Source organism: Genypterus blacodes, unplaced genomic scaffold (genome assembly GCF_046128005.1).
Source record: "Genypterus blacodes isolate CSIRO-AG114 ecotype Tasmania unplaced genomic scaffold, CSIRO-AGI_Gbla_v1 ptg000061l_1, whole genome shotgun sequence".
Classification (NCBI taxonomy): domain Eukaryota; kingdom Metazoa; phylum Chordata; class Actinopteri; order Ophidiiformes; family Ophidiidae; genus Genypterus; species Genypterus blacodes.
In genome coordinates, this window is record NW_027466873.1 from 2,669,951 (window position 1) to 2,690,818 (window position 20,868).

The window sequence follows — 20,868 nt, forward strand, 5'->3', positions numbered from 1 at the left end:
TTTATTTGACTTTTAGATTCTGACACCTCGACCCTGAAAACACCCGCATACAAGATGATGGTGGTAGTCGTATATTTGTAGCAGTGCTAGCATGCCTGCATAAATATAGCTCTTATCTGAAAATGTATTTCTGTCCACCAGATACAGATCCGACACAGTTAACGCTCTGTAAACTTATTTATAGATGTGTTCAGTCGTAAATCTCCTCGACTACACACAGCCTAGTATTTCACACACAAGTTTTGCACCTACTAAAAGTATTGTCAACAATCCATTGGTAGTGAGTGGTTGTAGATTGGAAGTGCTGGCTGAGCCCTCCTTAGTTTCTACTACCATCTAGTGGTAAGCTAGTGTTAACACAGGACAAGCAGTGGGAATGGTTGTCTATGGTCAAAAAAATATGTTCCTTCGCCCATGATCTACACCTTCACAAAATTCCATAAAAATCTGTTATCCTGCTAACAGGCACTCACGGAGAGAAACCAAGGAAAAAACACAACCTCCCTAGTGGAGGTAACAAAGCAAAAGAGCAAAGCAAGTCTCTCTATCTCTTTTTATCTGTCTATCCCCACTGCTTGTCATGGTGACCACTCAATCCTAATGACAGTTAGAGTGGACTGTGCTGACCCCCATTATTTGACTCAAAGGTCTTTGGCAGAGTTAATTATCACTGCAGCTGATGGCGTCCTTGGTCTGTGCACTTGACAATACATTATTTAGGAGTGATTGACAGGTGACTGTGAGTCTGTGACAGGCTGGGTGACATTGGTTTGAAGTGGACAGTGGAAATTGCATGTGTGTTTATGTGTGTGTGTGTGTGTTGTGTGATGGTGGGGTGGGGCAAAGGGCGCGTCCTTGTCCTGTCTATAAAGGCAGAGAGGGGGGGGACTGATCCCTTGAGGTGCACAGCAAGGCTCTTTTCTACCCCAACACGGCTGCCAGCCTTAAAAAAACACACACACACGTTGGTGCTGTTGTGATTGGAGAGGAGAGCTCCATATGGACTCAGATGTGTTTGCGTGGGTGCTGAATGAGCGCAAACAACAGACGTGCACAAGTGCTTTTGATTTGTTAAGAATGACAACCAGGACTAATGTTAAAGTACCAGAGCGGAAGACATTCCACCAGGGAAGCATCCAGCTAGAGTAAACCTCTGCCAAGGCCAAACTAATTTGCTACAACACCCAAAGCATTTCTTTATATATTTCACTTTTATAATCTGACCCATTGATCTTGAAAACCTCCCCCTTGAGTGATGATCTCCACTAGGTGATGGTGGTGGTTGCATATTTGTAAGCCAGCCAAGCACTCTGCTATGCCTTGATAGAACATAACACTTATTTCTGACCATCAGATCCAGATCCTGGCATTCTAGATGTAGAATCTACTAATCCAGTGCTCGAGTTCCAAAATAGTGGCTGACAGTGGCTGTACTGTACTGCACATTCTTTCTGCAAAGACCAGATTGTGCCTACAAATCTACAACGACTTTCAGCACACAACACACAAAATCTGTAGAAAATTTTCAGAAAAAGCTGTCAAGAGCTCTTTGAGTTATACCAACAAACACACACGCATAAATGAGGATTCCATCTTTTTTCCACATCAAAATTGAAGTTTACTGCGGAGGACACAGTTCATAAAACATCACAAGGTCTTCTTCTTGTCGGTGATGAAGATTACACGTAACCTCTCTGAGAACCTTTAAATAAATTCAACCTCCCCAACAACCTTTAAATCTTTCATCTTTAATCACGCTGGTTTATGCAACAACAGGAAATAAACACTGCTGATGTCAACTCCTGGTGACATCAGCACTAAAGCAACTACAGTCAATTTCCTTACTTCTGGACAAAGGCAACTTTACCTGTCAATACTCCTCCAAAACCTCCTTTTCAAGTCCATTTCTACTTCTACATCCCTGCTTTGTTTCTCTACACCTGAGCACAGTCATCATGGAGTAAGAATGACTCCTCTGTGAAGCTCATTCACCAGTAGACTACTTCACACCTCATGAATTATTCCACGCCATTACCGCTCCGACAATCAAGACAGGATCTATACAGTACATCCGACATGGTAGACGCTGAGCAACAACAAGTCGACGGTAAACCCCCGCGTCCACGCCCTCCGCACTGCCATACACATGTACATCTGTCTGAACATGCAGAGACAAGAGACAAGCGGCTACAAAGGAGTCAAACCTTTGCAATATTATTATTACAGACAAGGCGGGCGTCTCTTCTCTGGCGTGTAGGTTACACAGAGCCAACGCAGCGCTTCCCTCATCATCGCTCTCCTGGCAGATGTGGTGGGAATGTTAATGCGCCTGGCAGTCAGTGTGGGGCATTGACATGGATGTCATGTTCTGTGTGGATTAAGCACACACATTAATTGATAGTTATCTCCGTGGCCAGTTCTTTCATTGACAGCGGTGTGTTAATAAAGTGGTTGATTTATGACCTGGTGCCCTCGTCAGGACGGGCCTGAGGAGGAAAAATGTGGCAGGGAGGGAAGAGGAAGCACGGTGGGGAATATTGGTTAAATCCATCAAGGAGTGTATTCACGCATTGTCATCTCCTTATTCCTAAGCGCTGCTGTTTGCTTTCCCTGCGTCTCCCTCTCCCTTCTCCCGTCTCCACTCTAACCTTCATCTCTTTCCCTATAACATTCAGCTGTCGTCTTCACTCCCTGTGTGTGTACGTAACCTTGAACCAGTTTCAGCACGGGAGCACAGCCACAAACGAAAAGTGCACATGGTTTGGCGTACGCTTCATTTCACCTTAGCGTAGACTGTTTACTCTGCATACACTGTGACTTAATGAGATTGTGACAATTAATAGCACTTGTTTACAAAGTGCCAGTGTTGTGGTCGCTGATCTATCTGTGATTAACTTCTTTGCAGCGGGTAGCAAGGAAACCTCATCAAACCTTACCGCAGAATGCCGCTCTGACTCAGTTGGAGGCTCAGTCCAACAGTAAATGTGTTTAAACCTTTACCCTTCACCGAATGCCTACACCGCAGAGTGAAGCTTAAAGCCTGCCTCAGTAGACATATTGCATCTGCATAAACAAAAATCGGATGAATACATCGTCTCCTTCTGTCTTTGCCTCCTTTTTTTATGACTAATTAAACTACAGCCACGTTGCCAAGTCCTCTGTCCCTCGATTGGAAGTTTGTTTAACCACTCGGTGCACAGCTCCACCTATACAAGCACAAATAAATTAAATATAACTGATTTTACAGGCGAAAAGCAAGATTGAAAGTAAAACTGAAACCATAAAACAAATTAAAAATCCAATTGATCATCAGTGGTAAAGCTCTACACTTCCAGGATGTGTTTACCAGCCGCAAGTCCATGGAAGTACGATGGATCCCTGATGTCAAAGTTATGGTCAGAGATCTCTCCTGTACGTCTCACGTGAGGAAGCACGGCTCTGAGTTTTCCCTGAGCTGCCGTTACCTTAAAACACATAACAGATGTGCAAATAATGTCAGAGACTCAAACATTTCCTGACCTGAGATCAAGCTGCTTGTAAACGCATTAGCCTGCACGTTTCAGAGAGGAAGGGTAGGGCAGCGGTTCGAGTGAAAGACACCACGGGATTTCACCCAAAGCTCAGGAGGATGGATAAAGCTGACACGCGAGTCCTCCGCTCGGCAACTGAGACGGGGACGTGGCACAGGGAAACTGCAGTCTGACAAGGGGAGCTGAATCCCATGGAATTAGCATTTTAACTGCTACAGTACACAAAAGTGTCAAAAGCCCAAGATGACATACCGACAACGAGGAAGAGACGAGGGAGAGAACCAAGGAAAAATCACACAAAGTATCACAGCATGGCTTCTTACTGTATACGTTGGCACTTTTACATTCATTTCAAAACTCCCTATCTATGCCTAACCCTTTTTAAGATGACAAGGGGTTAACAGGGGTTGTACTGAAGGGGAGCACCAGCTCTGTTTAACCAGTAGATGTAAAATAATCAGTACATGGATACAGAAGATATTTTCACCTTATCTGACTATTTTCCTCATTGGAAGCTTGTAATTTGCAGTAAATTAATTGAGTGGTTAAGTTATATACTGTGTGTGAATTTATGTGTTTATTTGGTAAGTAATGGTGTGATAAATCTTTGTCCTGATCGTCCTGTAAGGGTTCTCGCCACGATAATCACCGTCTGACACCACAAACCTCCATTACTCTTACTTATTAAACAGATGCAGCTATTAATCTGGATTGAGAAGATCTACTTTAACAAATAAGGCTCAAAATATGCAATTTATTGAACATTAGGATTAGAATTGTGACTACAGACCCATGCTGTGAGCCGATATCCAGCTTATCCTTCCCTTACATCTCATATCACACCATTTACTCCCCTACAATTCTGTAATCATTTCCTGCTGTGATGGCGTTTTAAATCACTTCTATTCGCACTGGTCGTGTAAACACTTAGGGACTCGGCTTCTTGTTATTCAGTCAGAGGACCGTTTAGTCTGAAGGGTGCTGATACTTTGCCCCGCTGGCGGCCTCCAGGTAGAAAGGTGATCAAAAAAATCCATAATCTCTTTTCTTTGCCCTCAAGGTGACACCGATTTTAAAAGAACTCTAATCTGCAATGGGCTTTTGTTGCTCATGTGCATGTGTGTGTGAGTTGTGTGTAGGATCTCTGCCCTTGGTTCCTCATCGAACTCTTAGACAGGCACAAAACAGGGTTGTGCTTTATATACCGTCATGTCTTTTAAACTAGTCTTTAATGTCTCTTTTGTCTCTTAGATCAGAAATATATCAAATATTCAAATCTTGTATACTGGCTGAGATTCTGCAGAATTTTAGGTCAAAGCCCTGAGCTAATTCGTGTCTCTTGCTCCTCATTGGCGCTGCCTTTACTGCACTGGAAAACTAAACTAAATATATGTTGATTTAATGTGAATGGTTGTCTCGGCTTGCCAAGGGAATACTAATCCTGAGTCTGTGCATAAATAAGTGAGTGGATCCAAGTAGGCTGCCTGACAGATCTGATCACATCGTGCAAGAGGAATGATCTGTTGTCTCTGGATTTGGGTCTGTACAGGTTGAGCACATTTTTCAGTCACATTTAATGACCTAATCATCTGAATGTGCTTGTGTCGCTTTCGGGTCACGACTCTATTTTGGAAAATTAATTTATGTATGTCGGGCTCAAGTGGGATTTCCACGGGTCCTTTTGGGATCCATCCAAATTTCGTGACCATGAAGACCTCTTGTGTGGCGTGTGAGTGCGAGGGAAAGATGGAAAACACGCAGTGCTGTGGCTCGGCGAGGACCGGGACAGAGATCCTCTGCTCTAGTTTCCCTCCACATTTAGCCAAGATCGTGCTTGTTGCTAATTGCAGTTGACTTGTATCTTGGCAGAAGTTGCACTAAAGCCTAAAAGTGACATGCTTTCCTCTTGCATGCTTTACTCCACTAATCAACCAGTTTGTTGCTGCCGTAGCAATACTGGCTTGTTTACGTCCACCTGCTCGCAGGAGTACCATGGGCCTATCATTTCACAATGACCCACAGAGACAGGGTCCTATCTGGTTCAATCTGTGGATAAGAATGCCTGGTAAATACTGACTGCTAGTAATGGGATGCTGGCGCTGCCTCCCATCCTCGTCCACATCCCTAACCAGCTGGTGGCTGGCTTTCCTGCCTGCTCTCTTGGCCCCCCTCCCCCCAATGGGGCACAGCAATCACCCAGTATCAGCAGGAAATGTGATGGATGACAGGTGGAGAAAGAGAAAGCAGGACTCCTCAGGGCCCGTCGGGCTTGTTCCCATTCCCCATTAGTCTTCCGTTTAACCCACCGCTACGCCAGCCACCCTGACCACACACCACTTGAATTTTCTGGTCAATGATGAATCCTTAACCTTCTTGCTGCAGGATGGGCCACATCTCCTCTTCTCAGAGAAAAAAGCCACCATGGTTCATATCTCCCAGTCTTTATCCAGTCTGACCAAGCACTTGGCTCCTCTCCTCCTCCTCACTGTCAGCTGGTGCCTTATGCTACAAGAAAAGCTGTCACATTCTCAATGTCTGTCTTGGCTCGATACATACTGTAGAAGACAAGATTGCCATCAGTAGAAAGGGCAGACAGAGTGCGCTGTAAAAGGCCACACCACATCGAGAGATCAGAGAGGGACGTGTGGTCGGCTGTGTGGTGCCACTGGGCTTGTCACACAGTCCTTCGTATTGTTAATATATTTCACTATATATTTTGTGTCTGTGAATGCATTGATTAGGCCAGGGAGATCAGGGAGGAAGTGACGGGCAGTAAAGATCACAGGAGGCCTGCTGAGCATCGATTGGAAGCGCTCCGATCAGCTCCCTCTGCAGCCCTAACAAGGCCGAGACCTCTGACATCCACCCCGGAAAAACTCATGTTGAACACAGAAACATTGACATCCAAGGCAACAAATGAATGAGAAAAGGTTGTGACCTTTGGAAATGCCAGCCGGTTGAATAGCATGACCATATTTGGAAATGCAGTAAAATACCAGAGTTCAGCTTCTGAGTGGTTAAATCCCAAGGTGTGAGGGTGAGAATGAGACGAGCAGAAAATACTGAATAGAAGACCCCTCCAGCAGACAAAAGAACTGGAATAATAATGTGTTTTTGTAGTCGGAGTGCATGTTAGTATTATCACGTTATGATTCAATCAAGGTGACGTACATCATCTCCATCAAATCGGTCATTGAATCAGGAACCCAAAGGCCCATACTGTAAATGCAAGCCAAATATTCCATTATGCCACTGCGACTTCCTGGCAAACAATCTAATCTTTAAGTCATTTCACGTTCCATCCCCATATTCTTTTTACGAGAATAGGGTCTCCTCAGGTTAATAACAGTTTCTCCCAAAGATTATTATAGGAGGAAAAGGAGGAAATATAAAGGAGGGAGCTGCATTTTGATGATGCAAAGCCCTGTTCCATTTCCATCTGGGCTGTGATTGAATGTGAAAATGGTTTGTCGAAGCAACACACTTCACATAAGATAATAAGAGAAGATGATGTATTTCACACAAGCAGATGGACACATTTCCCATCGTTTGCTTCGCAAACATTTGCAATTAAGAATTAAAGTTTGGAAATTCACAACTTAAGATTCCACTCATCGTGATAGATGGTTTTCAATATAAAGTCCATAAGGACACTGTGTGTGCTCCTAGAAGCATATGCCCGGCATAATAGCCATATCAGTCTTGGCAGTGTCTAATTTGCAAGCAAAGAGGAACTTGTTAATTACTTCTTTAAAAATGTTACTCTCTACATATTGAAGATGAACCAATAACAACATAATTGTATGTGTGAAAGCCCTCCTTTATACCATGCATTAAAACCTAACCTCTGTATTAAAATAGTTTATCTGGATAATAACATCTGAGGTGAGAGTTTGCATTTACATTGTGCATTAAAACGTGTTCATGTATTCTGGATCCTGTCTGCATTGTGTCAGGTTCTCCTTAGGCACATTGTTACATGCATACAAAATAATTCATTTCCTGTGATACAAAGAGTAGCCCTAACCCCATTCCTACAAAATTATTGGCAGGACAGCACATAATCTACAGAGAATCTGAGATTAAGCAAGTGTATTATTAGAAAACGTAGGCCCTTATGTTTCAGAGCTTTTCTTTCACACAAGAGGAAAACATTTAGTACAGAGTGAAGTACACTTTTGGAACATTGGTCATGATTGATTCTGCGGTGGAGGAAATAATACCTTGGAGACTAAACAATCCTTATAATCTTTCCATGCATTAGCTGGATCTCTATCCATCCCTAGCTTTTTCACCACTTATCTGGGCCTTGAATAAAACATAATACAACCATCATGATATGGACGTCACTGCACACAGCTGCCCAGTAGCCAAAAGAAAGAGCTGCCAGTGCCTATTGTGTAGCGCTATAATAGGCACTGCAGGAATCCATTGATTGATGCAGGTTTGAGCTGGCATACAGCCAGCCACATATACACATGTACAGTAGTTGACACACAACGCAGGGATGAAGACAGCAAATCCAACATTTGGATTCACTTCAGACATGGTTTTTGCACTCAGGTCATTAGAATCATGACAGATTATGTGTAAAATGCAGGAAACCACCCTGAGTATGGGAACAGGCTTAGAGAGGTTCATGACCCCTAAACAGCATACAGGTGGTGACCGAGCTAATAACAACTAAATGAGTCATGCACATCTGTTGACAAAATCTGCAATATGCTTCTCTTATGGTCACCAAAATGGAAGTTATCAACACAGTGAGGTTAAAGCGGGCAAAATAAATGGAATGCATCCCTCTTTGCCTTTGGCTGGACTTCCAGTGCAGTCCTTTCAGAATCAATAGAGAAATAGAGCAGACAATGATTACGTGGGTCCCAGCAGATTTTGTGTCCTTGGGTTTTTCACACATCACACACTATTACGCGTCTTGAAAGGCCACATCAGTAAGTCAAACTCAAACAAGAAGACAGCCATGGCAAGGAAAATTCAAACTTGCAACTAGAGAGATTTCTCTTTTCAAGCTAATTTGGGGTTGATGCAATCCTCCAATGTGACCTGCCTGAAACTTTTGCTTTTGATTGGTCCTTTTCCTCTGAAAAATCTCTATATGTTCCCGCCAAGACAAACATTTGCAAAGAAAACAAATCAGGTGTTGTGCCATCAAAAGAAACAGACTTCAAACATTTGTATACATTGAAAATGGACCCTGAGGCCACTTTTTGGCAACACTATTTATAATGTAGCTCTTTTTTTTCTTTTTTGACAAGCAGATGGATGGCAAACAATCAACTACATTTTAAGTTTTGGTCAGATATACTGCAGCAGACCAGCAGCTGTTCTTCAACAATTAAATTGCCTGTCGTTGGTCTAGTTTCCTTTACGTCACGATACAAAGTCCCAGTTTTAAATGAGTTGTCCCAAAAGAGAGACTGTAAGGTGCTGATAAAAAGGTATCTAAGGAGGTGAAAAAACTTGGTTGTATAGCCAATGAATTCAAATCCATTCCATGCAATATTTTTAACTGTATTTATAGCTGGCAAACATTGACAGAAAGAATTTGAGTGTCTTTTCTACCTCAATATCAGTATGCATCCGTGAGAGAGCCCTTGCAAATCCCCAAACAAAGCATCTTCACTTTTAATTTGCTTATTATGATACAAATAATGAAACTTACTGTGATAATTACCCGCTGACAGAGAGAAAGTGACCAATCATGTCGGGGAAGACATAATGCAACCCATAACAGTGCCAATTACAAGGTTTAAAGAGACAATTAAAATCCATGGAAATATGGAAATATTTCTTTATTCTCCTGCTTTCCTCGAAGGAACACCATTAAATCATACCGCCTACAATTCCTGCCTGCTAATAAGTGAGCACCATTCAAGGTCTCCTGGATTATGCTCTGAAGCTGAGCCAGATAATCAAAGTTGAAGTGAATCATCGCTGACATTCGAGCCGTGGAGCTATTTACGACACACTATATTTCTAGGGGGATCAACAATACCACAGAGTGATGGACCATTTTTGTGTATTTCAAAAAAGTTGCACCAGAGTTCCACCAGAGTTCTACTCTGCCTTAGAGGCAGGTGGGGGCTGCAGACGCATTAACATGGTAGCAAATCTCTTCATTCAGAATTCATTTATTATCTGTTCTGTTTCTTCTCCCAATTTTGGAAAAATTCCCAAAGCTTCTAGGATGCAAGGGCAAGCCGGAGGTTACCACTGGACAAACCCAGGTCTTCATCTACGGCAGAGGGCCAGTATCTCACCTCTGCGCCACACACAACCTGTTCTCAATCTCTCCCTGCTCTATCAACACACTACTAGATCAATAGGTACCTCCTATATATTGAACAGTTAACCACACCTAAGGACCAGGATCAAGAAGCTATGGTGGAAAATGGACAAGGACGAGGATGGAATGAGAACAAGAAATGCTTCTGAGACAGGTCAGCGGTAATAACAGGCATCAGACCTCGCATGACAATACTTGGAACCAGGCCTATGGGATGGACGACTATTTATTAGCCTGGAAGACTCCCTGAACAAACGATGCAAAATTAATTGTGAACACTAAGCACATGGGTCTTACTTAGAGACTGCAATTAATTATGAGTAAGGCGCTTTGATCATGTTTATGGTTGGGAGGGAATTAAAGTGTGAGGGGCAAAAGATAAGTAAAAGACTAGGGATTGAATCTGATGACCCATTAATTACCACTGTATAACAGACACACTTGAATTATTGTAATTTAATTCAGCCTTTCTGCAAAGAAATAATTAGCACTGCATGTATAATGTGGAATAGGAAGATGTATTATGATCGCTGAGGCTCTGTTCTTGTCAAAGCATTCATCGGCAGCAAGAGATTGACCCCTATTAAATTGAAGCAGGGCATTTGAATGTGAGGTGTGAGTTTTCCAATGTTCATCAACATTCAATTGGTATGCTTAAGTTATTCAATCTGCGAGTCTGGTGGTTACAAATGTGCCGAGTAGCTCAAACAGACACCAAAGTAACAGAGAAAAAGGTAAACTCGGAATCAGACTGGATTGGGGGTTTATGATGTCTAAGGTTGCTATGTTGTTATTGTTGGTATGGTATGATGTTACTATGCAGGTGGTTACTCTTTGCTAAGTAACTAAGTCTAAGACTGAGCTAAACACTGCAGTTTTGAAACACGAGTTCGGAACTAAATAATAAAAAAAATAACCATGAGTAAAACAAAAAAAGGCCTGAATCTATTCCTCAAAAAATTGTGTTGGTCCAATAAGAGTTAGACTTAGAGTCAGCTGATTAAAGTTGAAGTATTTAAACGTTGTCGGAAATGAAACAGAAGTGGCTTGGAGCATTTTTCAGAATATGGGAGTGTAAATAAATAAATAAAATCAGGAAAAATGGTGCTGCCAAAGTGATTGAATCATTCCCATAAAAGCTGCATGTCTCCATGCATCATATGCAGGTGACACGCTGATTGCACCTATTAAGTTCATAAATAGTCACATACAGCAGTTAAACCTTTGTTCCCATCTTCTACATCCCTGTCTCTGAATGTGGAGGTAAAATAAACACTTTCCATGGAACCGGTGTACAAAGAGTATAGCTGTGTGCTGCTCTAATTCTATACGAACACTATTCCTGGGGCACAGTATTATTTTCAATGAGAGAGCACGGAATAGCAGGAGCCCAGGCAGATGATAAGACCCCCTGTGGAGCCGTGTGGTTAAGGCGGGGCTAGATATGGGAGCCTTGCGCCGCTCTGCTCTGCTTTATCACGGGACTGTCACACACTCTGTGTCCTTATTTTGCCAATGGTGTTTGTTAACAGCATCTCGGTCATCTGCTCACAGGGGGCACACAGATGAGCCAGTGATCCAATCTGCAAGATAATAAAAATGAAGCAATAGCTAATAGGACAAAAGCTGGCAGTGAGACATGGTGGGGTTTGACACTGTGCGTAGCCGCTGAATCATTTCTGCATACATATCAACCGACCTTGTATTATGTTTAAAAGGAACATGTAGCATCGCACATGGGATGTTTGGAATCACCAAAATGACGGAATTTGTTGCCGCTTCAACAGAAAGAAGCCACCATTTGTATTGGGAAGGCAAAGGCAATAAAATGCAAGTTCCAAATCTAACTGAACGCTCGTTTAAGCTAAATCAACAATCCACAAAGATATTAATCACACCGACTCGGGGACAGGATTTATTTAATGCGTGTTTAAAGTCCTATTAGACACATTTAATCATCTATATCTGCTCACTGGAATAGTTCTTTCGCCCACTCTCAGATGGAGAATCTGTTTTAGGAAAATGGCTTATGGCCTCAATGACCGCCAATACATGACAAGGCATTTTCTGAGTCTTTCATCACGTAGTCGCCCCTGCACAAGAGCCCAGACAGTTGCTGATTCAGTGCCTGTTTATAGCCGCTGATGATGGGTTTTATACAAGATTGCACTATAATGAATTGGATACGAGTATTTGACCACAGACTTGATTCTGTTGTGAGCTTATATACGCAAAAAGATGACTTTCTACCTTGTAAATAAACGAAGGCATTATAGCCCATTATTCAACCTGAAAAGTTGTCTGTTTAATTCCATTATTGATGGAAACTCTTTGAAGTATAGTAAGCGGCTCAAAGCTTCAGCAGGTTTGAGCTTCTACAGCAGTCAACAGCAGAGAGCGCTTGCCTGTCTGCCTAAAGATGTAGATTTAGATGTTCTCAACTTCTGTACTGCAACTCTGCAAGTTAAGTTAACAGGGAAAAAGCCATATGTGTATTTAAACATCTTAATTGTAGCATTGTGCATACGTCCCGGGACGGACAAAGCTATATTTGACAGCAAACATATCAATATGAACATATTAAAAATAATAATTCTTAATGATAAAAAAAAGCCTGAACTTTAACCAAACAAAAAACATTATAACATTACACAGGCCTTATTACATGCAGTTCTAACACACATGCCGTTCTAACACACACCTACCTACCTATCTGGCCCTAATAATAAATGACTCCCCAATACTTTCCTACAACAACAGAAAATTCTAAGTGAAGTGGAAAGTGTAAGATGCGGTTGGAAGAACGTGAAAGCACATATACATCGAAAGAAAGAGGCATAGTTACCTTTGGTGTCAAGGTCATTTCAAGGTCATGTCACGCTATGATTGTAAATATTATATTGGTACCACCATAAGATAAACATCCCCTCTGGTCTTTGAATGCTTATAAGAGTTTAAATTTGGTGCAGCGTCCTCAGCCCTTGACCTTTATGTTAACTAGCACTGTAGCCTGGCACATTCCTTATATCCAACAGCATTGATTTTCACGTGGACTAACTTCATGGTAATCTTGTGAACGGAGGAAAAGGTGGGTGACCTTTCAACCCTATACAACTCACAGCTGCGATTCAAGCTTCTTTTCTTTGGGGATTGATTGGACGCCAATATAAGAACACATTATCTGCTTCTGCCGTCGGCACATTTAACGATGAGTTTCACTAACAAAAACTAAAGAACTATAAAACTCTTTAAAAAAATGTCTGTAACACCAAATGGATTTACAGCATGGCTGCAGGGAATCTGCGCGCCGACCTCAGCAAGTTGCCGCTCAGAATGGAGGCGTAAACAAACCGCAATGCACTTAACAACTCTCCAATACTTAGTGGCACATTTGACCAGATTTGACCTCATTCACACATTTCCCCACATTATCATAGTCACATTTAAGATATACCTTACTGTGACAGCTGTCCCTCCGGGGCTGCCGTGGTTCATGTGTCTGAGGTTATTCTTTCAAATTACTTCCCAAACCATAGCAGCCAGAAGCTGAGAAGCGTGACAAAAACATCGAGAATGCCCCAGAAAAGGTTTGTAAGATGAGATCAAAGGCGCAAAATATGACCTCTCAGAAAATGCTCCTCTATTGTACTGCTAATATAACATTTATGAATCATAATTAGTATCGTAGGTACGGTAAAAAAGCTTGGTTTGTTATGGTTTCTATTCTATTCCGTTCTATTCTACACCTGCTGACATTATAAGCTATTACATCGCGCATACATTAGTGGCTGTGTCCATCAGCTCAAATAATGAAGCGTAACGGTACATAATTTGTTCACTGAGGCACACTGCCTTTTAAAGACGGGACAAATTGATTCCATTACAGTCACTCAAACAGTATATATTTGTATTCACCGTGTGTGGAGAACATGGCACTCCCACTCAACACTAACACACACACATTGACAGTTTCATTTGAGTCTGGGGGCAAACAAACGGTCAGACGAATGTTCTCTGCAGGGGGGCAAGTGATTAAACATTAAACGACACTCAGAAAGCCAACGGAGTTTGCACGGTTTCGCACGTGCATCAGATCAACACGCAAACAGCCATGTAGGTGCACACAGACACACACATACAGCCTGACACTTAGGGTTGTATAAATACTTCAAGCTAAACACACACAAAGCAGCTGGGGAAGAGTATGAGGAGTAGCGCTACATCAACGCACAGAAAGTATACAAAACATCTGTCATATCTAATAAAAAATGACCTCTATGCTCCCGAATAACAAAGCATTTTGTGTCGCTGCAAAGCATTTGAACAGTACGTCCCGTTTCATCCAAAGAAACAAAAGACTGATATTTTAGATAACTAAACCTGGAAGCTTTCCAGTTTTGGGTTGGTTTGAATAAAAAAAGTGTAAATTATTATTATTAAATCATCGTGTGAAGCGCATCAGTGACTCGCACAGGAAGCAGCACAATAAATATTGAACTCAACTGCACACCTAACTCTCTCAGTTAAGTGTGTGTGGGAGTGTGTACATACATGGACGGATTATTGATGATTAGTGTTGAAGCCCTCTTTTTCTACGGCAGGCGGAGAACGTTTTCCTCTGAATTTCTGTTCACGACACGGAATTCCTGTCCTTATTAAATGTGGTGTTACAAAAACCCATTTACGCTTTATTAAAACCCTGGCTGATCCCAGACAGGGAGGGTGACGCACATGTAATGACACATGTGGTGGTGCATGCAGTGCCGCAGCTTTGCACCGTGACAAGAAATAGGTCGATTTCCGCTCCACCACTGGAGACTATGGCAGAGGAAATACCCTTTTGAAATCACTACTTTCCATCGCATTCCATTAGCATATAAACCATCTACTGCTTGGATACGACAATGAATTATCAAATGGCATGTAGTAAAGTAAATTACTCACACAGTGATACCAGAAAACACATTATGCTAATGACTTCAGCTTATACATTATTTGCATATTAAGTTTAACGGCCTTAAAATTGTAACCGCCCTCTCTCCGAGTCTTTGCTTCAGTTGCAGTGGCGAGGGTTTTTGCAGATTGTGCAGAAATGCCTTTGCGGTTTTGAAGTCATAAAAATGATCTGATATGTGATGTAATGATGTGGACCAGCCAGCTCTGAGGTATGATGTCATGCTATTACATCTAAAAACCCCAAACAGGACGCGTCCGATTAGAATTCAACAAATACAGAAATGCACACTAATTGAAGACTTTGCCATTTGTTTGAGGTTACATTTTCTGTGCTTGTGTTTGTTTGGTCGATTCTTGGCTCTAAGTGAAGGATTTGAAGGTTTTCCTGTGTTTATGAGGATCAGGTGGCAAGAAATCATTTTGCTGATAAGTTGCACTTGTCATTGACCTTTCTAACATTACATAATGCATGTTGAGGTTTGCCTCTTTGCACACTAAGCTACATATTTCAACTAGTTCACATTCAAGAGCTCATTGACCTTCATTACTACACATTATTAATATGACTAACACAGAATCTGTGTGATGAAGAGGTCTTTCACTTCATCATCATACAGCAGCAGAAATAATATGTGCATTCCAGGTGGAGAAATATTTCCCTTTTTGTTTTGTTATGAGCTGCAGTCTGACTGCATAGATTTATTTTCCAAATACAAACGCACAGGCAGGATAGTCTGTGTGAGCTCATAGCGGTTGTGTGAATTCACATTTGAAGTTTACGCTTTACGGACACGGAGTCTGCAGAATGATTCTCTCCACAGAGAAGCTGTGGCCTGGACTCTTTTCCCAGCCCATTAAATTTTCTGCTGCTTTAACGGCAATAAGAGGAGCTGATATGATTGGCTATTATTGAAGTCCACCCGGGCCTCCACCTGCTGATACTGCAGTCCTCCTGCTGGTTATTCACCACGCTCCAGCCTCTTTAGGAGTTAGAGCCACGGCATGCTAGGATTGTTTGGCTGCCTTGAGACTTTGCACGATAAACTTCTAATTTTGTCAGAAAAGCAATGAACAGGTGCATGCAGTTAACCGATTGTGTAGTGGCGTCACATTGTTGTATTAATAGGACTTGATTTAAAAAATTGACAAATTTCCAATAGATGGAATTGTTCAGGTTCCCATTCCCTCATTTGGGATTTAGTGGTCACATTTAAATGTGCAAAACAAACACTGATGATCCAATACTAATTTCCTCCCACTGCACACTGAGTGAAAACATGTGTTTTTTAGGGTATAGTCTCTTTAAGGTGTGAAAAGCCTGCTGTGTTCTGATTGGCCAGCTGCATCAGACATGACCTGATCGCACCACAGACTGCGACAAACACTGGCTCACTAGGAGGAGGAGGATTAGGAGGACTCATACAGGACATGGAGGGTGTGCAAATAAAGTCTACTGTGTTACATGCTAACATAAACATGTTCCAAGGGTAAATGACAACAAATCAAATCTTGACAATATCCAATGCACTTGTCAATATCATGAGTTAAAAATATGGCGCCCTTTTATAACAATTCCCATAAGGTGTTGCATAGTATTTAATGGAAATATGCTTGGGATGTCTGGTCTGGAATTTTGCAATTTGCAATCATAAGGCTGTAAATCAACATTTCCCCAAACAAGTTCAGAAAAACGGATTAAACTCTTCACAGACAAACAACTCGCCAAAACGGTTTTCTGTTAGTGAGCAATCACAGCTGGAGGGAATGGAGGTCTAAGGATAATCAGTGTGTTTCCAGACGCTGTATTATTTTCAGCACAGTTCATTTAGTATAGTACGGTAAACAAATACTTTGCTTCTTTGAATTTAAATAAAAGCCCATTGTAAACATTTGATGACGATCTCATTTCACTCTTATATTGGAAGGCTTCACATCTCATACTGCATCATCTCATACAGTAGCACCACACTCTAACGACCCATCCTGTTATATGTATCACCAGTAATTCATAAGTCACCATTATGAGCTTAAGTATAACCACAATCATCTGCTTCGAGGGAATACACTCTCTCTTTTAGTTCACATCCAAGTCATTTCATTTCTCCCCGGTGGATGATGACGTATGAAATGAGGAAGAAGAGAAAATACAGAAATATCCTGATGGTATCTCACAGCGACTCAGGACCCAATTCGGATTTCTTGCTCACATGTGACACATATCGTGCAGGCATTGTGAACACGTGATCAATAAAGAAAAGCACAAGGCAAAGGGAAGATGTTCTCTCATCCGTTCTGAGACACGAGACAATCTCATACGTATCATCAGATATGTGGCAAACACACACATTTCTTTTACATTCCAACTCTCCAGTCGTAAAATTTGAAACTCATCTACTTTCAATCGCTGCTACATGCACCCAAGATGCAAAAAGTGCTCTAATGCGTCTCCCTCATCTCATATAATTTTGTTATTGCAGAACTTTGGAATGTGACAGCTTGTTTTATCATTTCACTCTCATTTGTGTCCATTGTGCCCTGTGGCTCGTTTCAGGTCAAAACTGTGTATCGCTGACAACCCCACTTAGAAACACTGGAAAGAGGTTATCAAAAATGAAGAGAAGAAATAAGTCACAATTGGGCATCAAGCATGTAAATGTAGCCTGTGTGTATGTAAACCAAACACTTCTTGGAAGCAGGAAATAAATAAATAAAAACCAAACTAACACCAAATCCTTTTCGTCTCTGGCTCACATAACCTATTAATACAAATGAGGTAAATTAATTGAGGCTATTAAAATATGAGAAATTAGCTTTAATGGCACAGTATCAATCAAAGCATGTGCCTGTCACTATAATTGATGACAGAATGCCAAAAACTGAGTAGAATAAGAGGAAAGACCTACTGAGGCACTCGCTGAAACTTTTCTTTAAATTGTTGCCTTTTCCTTTCAGGTGCACACAGGAAGCAGGTATGAGCACAATGCAATGTTTATCAGCATTCAACGGGAAAAGGAATATGAAGGATTTGGCTTTGGCTGTTGTTATGAAATGTGCCAAACTGAAGCGCTAATAAACATTCCCGGCTATGGTAAGAAAAGGTTGTTTGACAGGATCATAAGCTCGCCCCACGTACGCGGCTGCACGGCCAACAATGGCTGTCACAGAGGTGTGTAGTACACAGATGATAATGATGTTGTGAATATAGAGATCAAAGTCTTCCCGCTCCAGTGATTAAGCGTCCTAACGAATGCGTGTGTGAGGACAGCCTTATCACCTCAGACCACACAGAGGCCTTTCCATATCTGCCACTCTCAGATGGCCCAACCTGCGGCTGCCATGTGCCGCCGTGCCAAATAAAAACACCGCAAGCGTCGCCTCTGAGGCCCCAGCCAGGCCTGCTCATTTGACTGATGAAAGAAGTCATTCTAAGTTTCTGCAGTTAGAAAATGAAAGTTTTCAGCGCCTTATCAATCCAGGACAACAAGCAGGTAATTAAATGCGGCACAGGATGGACAGGAGTCTGGCAAGACATTTATTTGGCTTGTTGAAACTTTCCACTTATTGTGTTTCTATTCACTTTGAGCCAGTTTATTTTCTAGTAGAAACCTGTGCAGAAACACTGTGAATCATCTCTTAGGGAGATGAGATGTGATGCCCTGATTTAGAGAGACTGACTGAGACCACGGGGGGGGCTTTTTTTTAAATTCAGGATATTTTTGCCTTCTTATGATGGAGGCGACAACTTTGGATTCTTGACTTTGATGAAGAATTCCAACTTGGGACCATGAGGAACCCTGATATTGAGGACATTAATGGGAACAGTCAGACTGGACTAAATGCACAAATGCTACCTTTCAGGATGGATTCTAAGTCTTCCTTCACATTTCCCTCACTTGAAATCTTTTTTTCACCATTAACCATTTTTATCCACTTTATGATTCATCTTTTTTGATGTGTCCTATAATACCAGGACATCCTGAATTTTAGATTTCACTTACTTTGGACACTTTGAAACCTGTAAGTGCTATTTTTCTCTGCCTGTTTAAAACCAGTTGGCACAGTGAAAGGTAAAAACACATACTGGACTTGTTTCCATTTTGTTATTGGTTGAATAATTTGTGTTCAAAAATGTACAAACTCCGTTTGGGGTTAAAACGGCATCCAGGTCGCCCATATTTGGAGGCCTGGATGTGACAAATGTAAGAGCTGCGATGTCGTGGTAGATATTTTCCTTCGTACAAGAAACAGAAATATGTCGCATTTTCTTCTCCGTTTCTGTGTTTTTCACCTCGACTGAGCAGAAACCACACAGCAGCTTTCCTCCACAGAGGTTTGACGGATTGGCTTGACCCCTCCTTGCAGCATCTCCTCCAGTTTATGAATGTTCTCGGCGGCGTGATTAAGATCAGCTTCAGTCATTACACTAATGGACGTGTATTCTAATTAATGACTTCCTCATTTGCATTTCATGTTAATTTCCCAAATCACTTTGTCTGTCTCCACTCACTGTAATGAGACACTAAACCAGTTTTACCTTTGTTTTTTTCAAAACAATGAAGGCTTGGTCATTCCAGTTGTTGGTTAGAATATCAATATTTTTGGATGTTAAAATATAAATGATTTATGACCGACTTCTACATTTTAAGCCTTGCAACTACAAAAGCTATAAAATCAGAACTTGGAACCTTGGTGCATATTTAGCCATTTAAAGATCTACTTAATACGAGTCACGGTGAGCATTTCACAGCCTAATTTTATAAGAAAGCATTATAGTGTATTTTTCCATTAAGAATAACAATGCAACAAAGTCTTAACTCACTGAAAAACTCAGCGGTAATGAAGATTTATGGTAAGTCTGAGAAGGCATTATGCACCGGCCAGAGAATTCCACTGTCAGGACAGTAAAAGACTGCAGCTCGACTCTTTGCATAGAAACAGAAGAACAAACACATTCTTACCTGAGAGTAAACATTGCCACAGGAGAGTACGCTGACTCGGTGATAAAAGCTGAGACTGTTTCCCTCTGTCTAATGGGTACGGCTGGCACCATAACCATAAAGTTATTATCCAGCCTGTGTTCAGCCAGTGGGGGTGGAGTGGGGTTCTGGTAGAGCCTCACACCGCCGATCCTCCTCAGAGGGGTGGAGGTGTAAGAACCAAACAGTCCCTCCTGGTCTGAACGGATGAAGTGGTCTTTCCGTGCCTCCTCTGAGGGACACTCCCCTGATTCTGTGGACTGCAGCATGTAGTAGAGCTCTACAGCGGTGCCCTCAGACACCTCCAGGTTCCTCTGGCGTCCCGGCACTACGCTGGGCGGGCTGAACCAGCTGGCCAGGGGCTCTAATTCGGCCACGCACAGCCCCAGCTCCCCCTTCAGCTGGCAGCTACCACGCACCTCCTGGGTCTCGTGGAAAGCAAACATGTGAACGCAGGGCAACTTGTCAATGGTGCTGTAGTCGTCCCAGTCCCTGCCCGCGACATAGAACAAAACCTGGACTTTGGGCTTGGCCAGGTTAATTCTGGTGTTCATGATGAAGGTCTGCACCTTCCAGTTGAAAGTGAAAATAGAAGATGCAGGAAAAGTCCCAGGGGTCTGTAGAAGCTCTAAAGGGACCGGCTGTTCCACGGACAGAGGCCCGTAGCTGGCGTTGACTGAAGGCAAACCACGGGCCTGGTAGATGAAGAAGGACTCTGTCCGTGACATCAGGCTAGAGTTCCTCATGAAGTCCTGGTTGGCCTCCTTCAGGAAGAACGCCAAGTCAGCATTAAGCACCTGGTAGTTGACAGGCAGGTATGTGGGGATGGAGGAGTATCTCTGCAGTCCCTCTAAGACTCGACAGTCAGCTACTGCAAGACAAGAGAAGGAAAAGTTCACCATGGGGTCATTTGTTATTTACTCATACGCGTACATTTTCCTCTTAATATTCTATGTATAGTGTAGTGGAGCGTCTTGGAGGACTTTTACGACCTGAATTTGCCACCAAAATGTTGTACTTCTACCTTGGTTTTGTATGAATATGGCTGTCCAGTTGTGAATTGTGGCTGCAGAACTTGACCCCTGACTCCCATATCCCCTAA

At 42.2% G+C, this 20,868-nt stretch overlaps 1 protein-coding gene across 1 annotated transcript in view; it reads right to left on the minus strand.

Annotated features, from left to right (window-relative positions):
• LOC143003397 (transmembrane protein 132C) overlaps positions 1-20,668 on the minus strand; it is an 85,154-nt gene extending 64,486 nt beyond the window's left edge. Inside the window, 1 exon segment of the mRNA XM_076154014.1 lies at positions 19,749-20,668. Coding sequence (XP_076010129.1) covers positions 19,749-20,668 — 920 coding nt within the window.
• Positions 20,669-20,868: the final 200 nt, after the last annotated feature.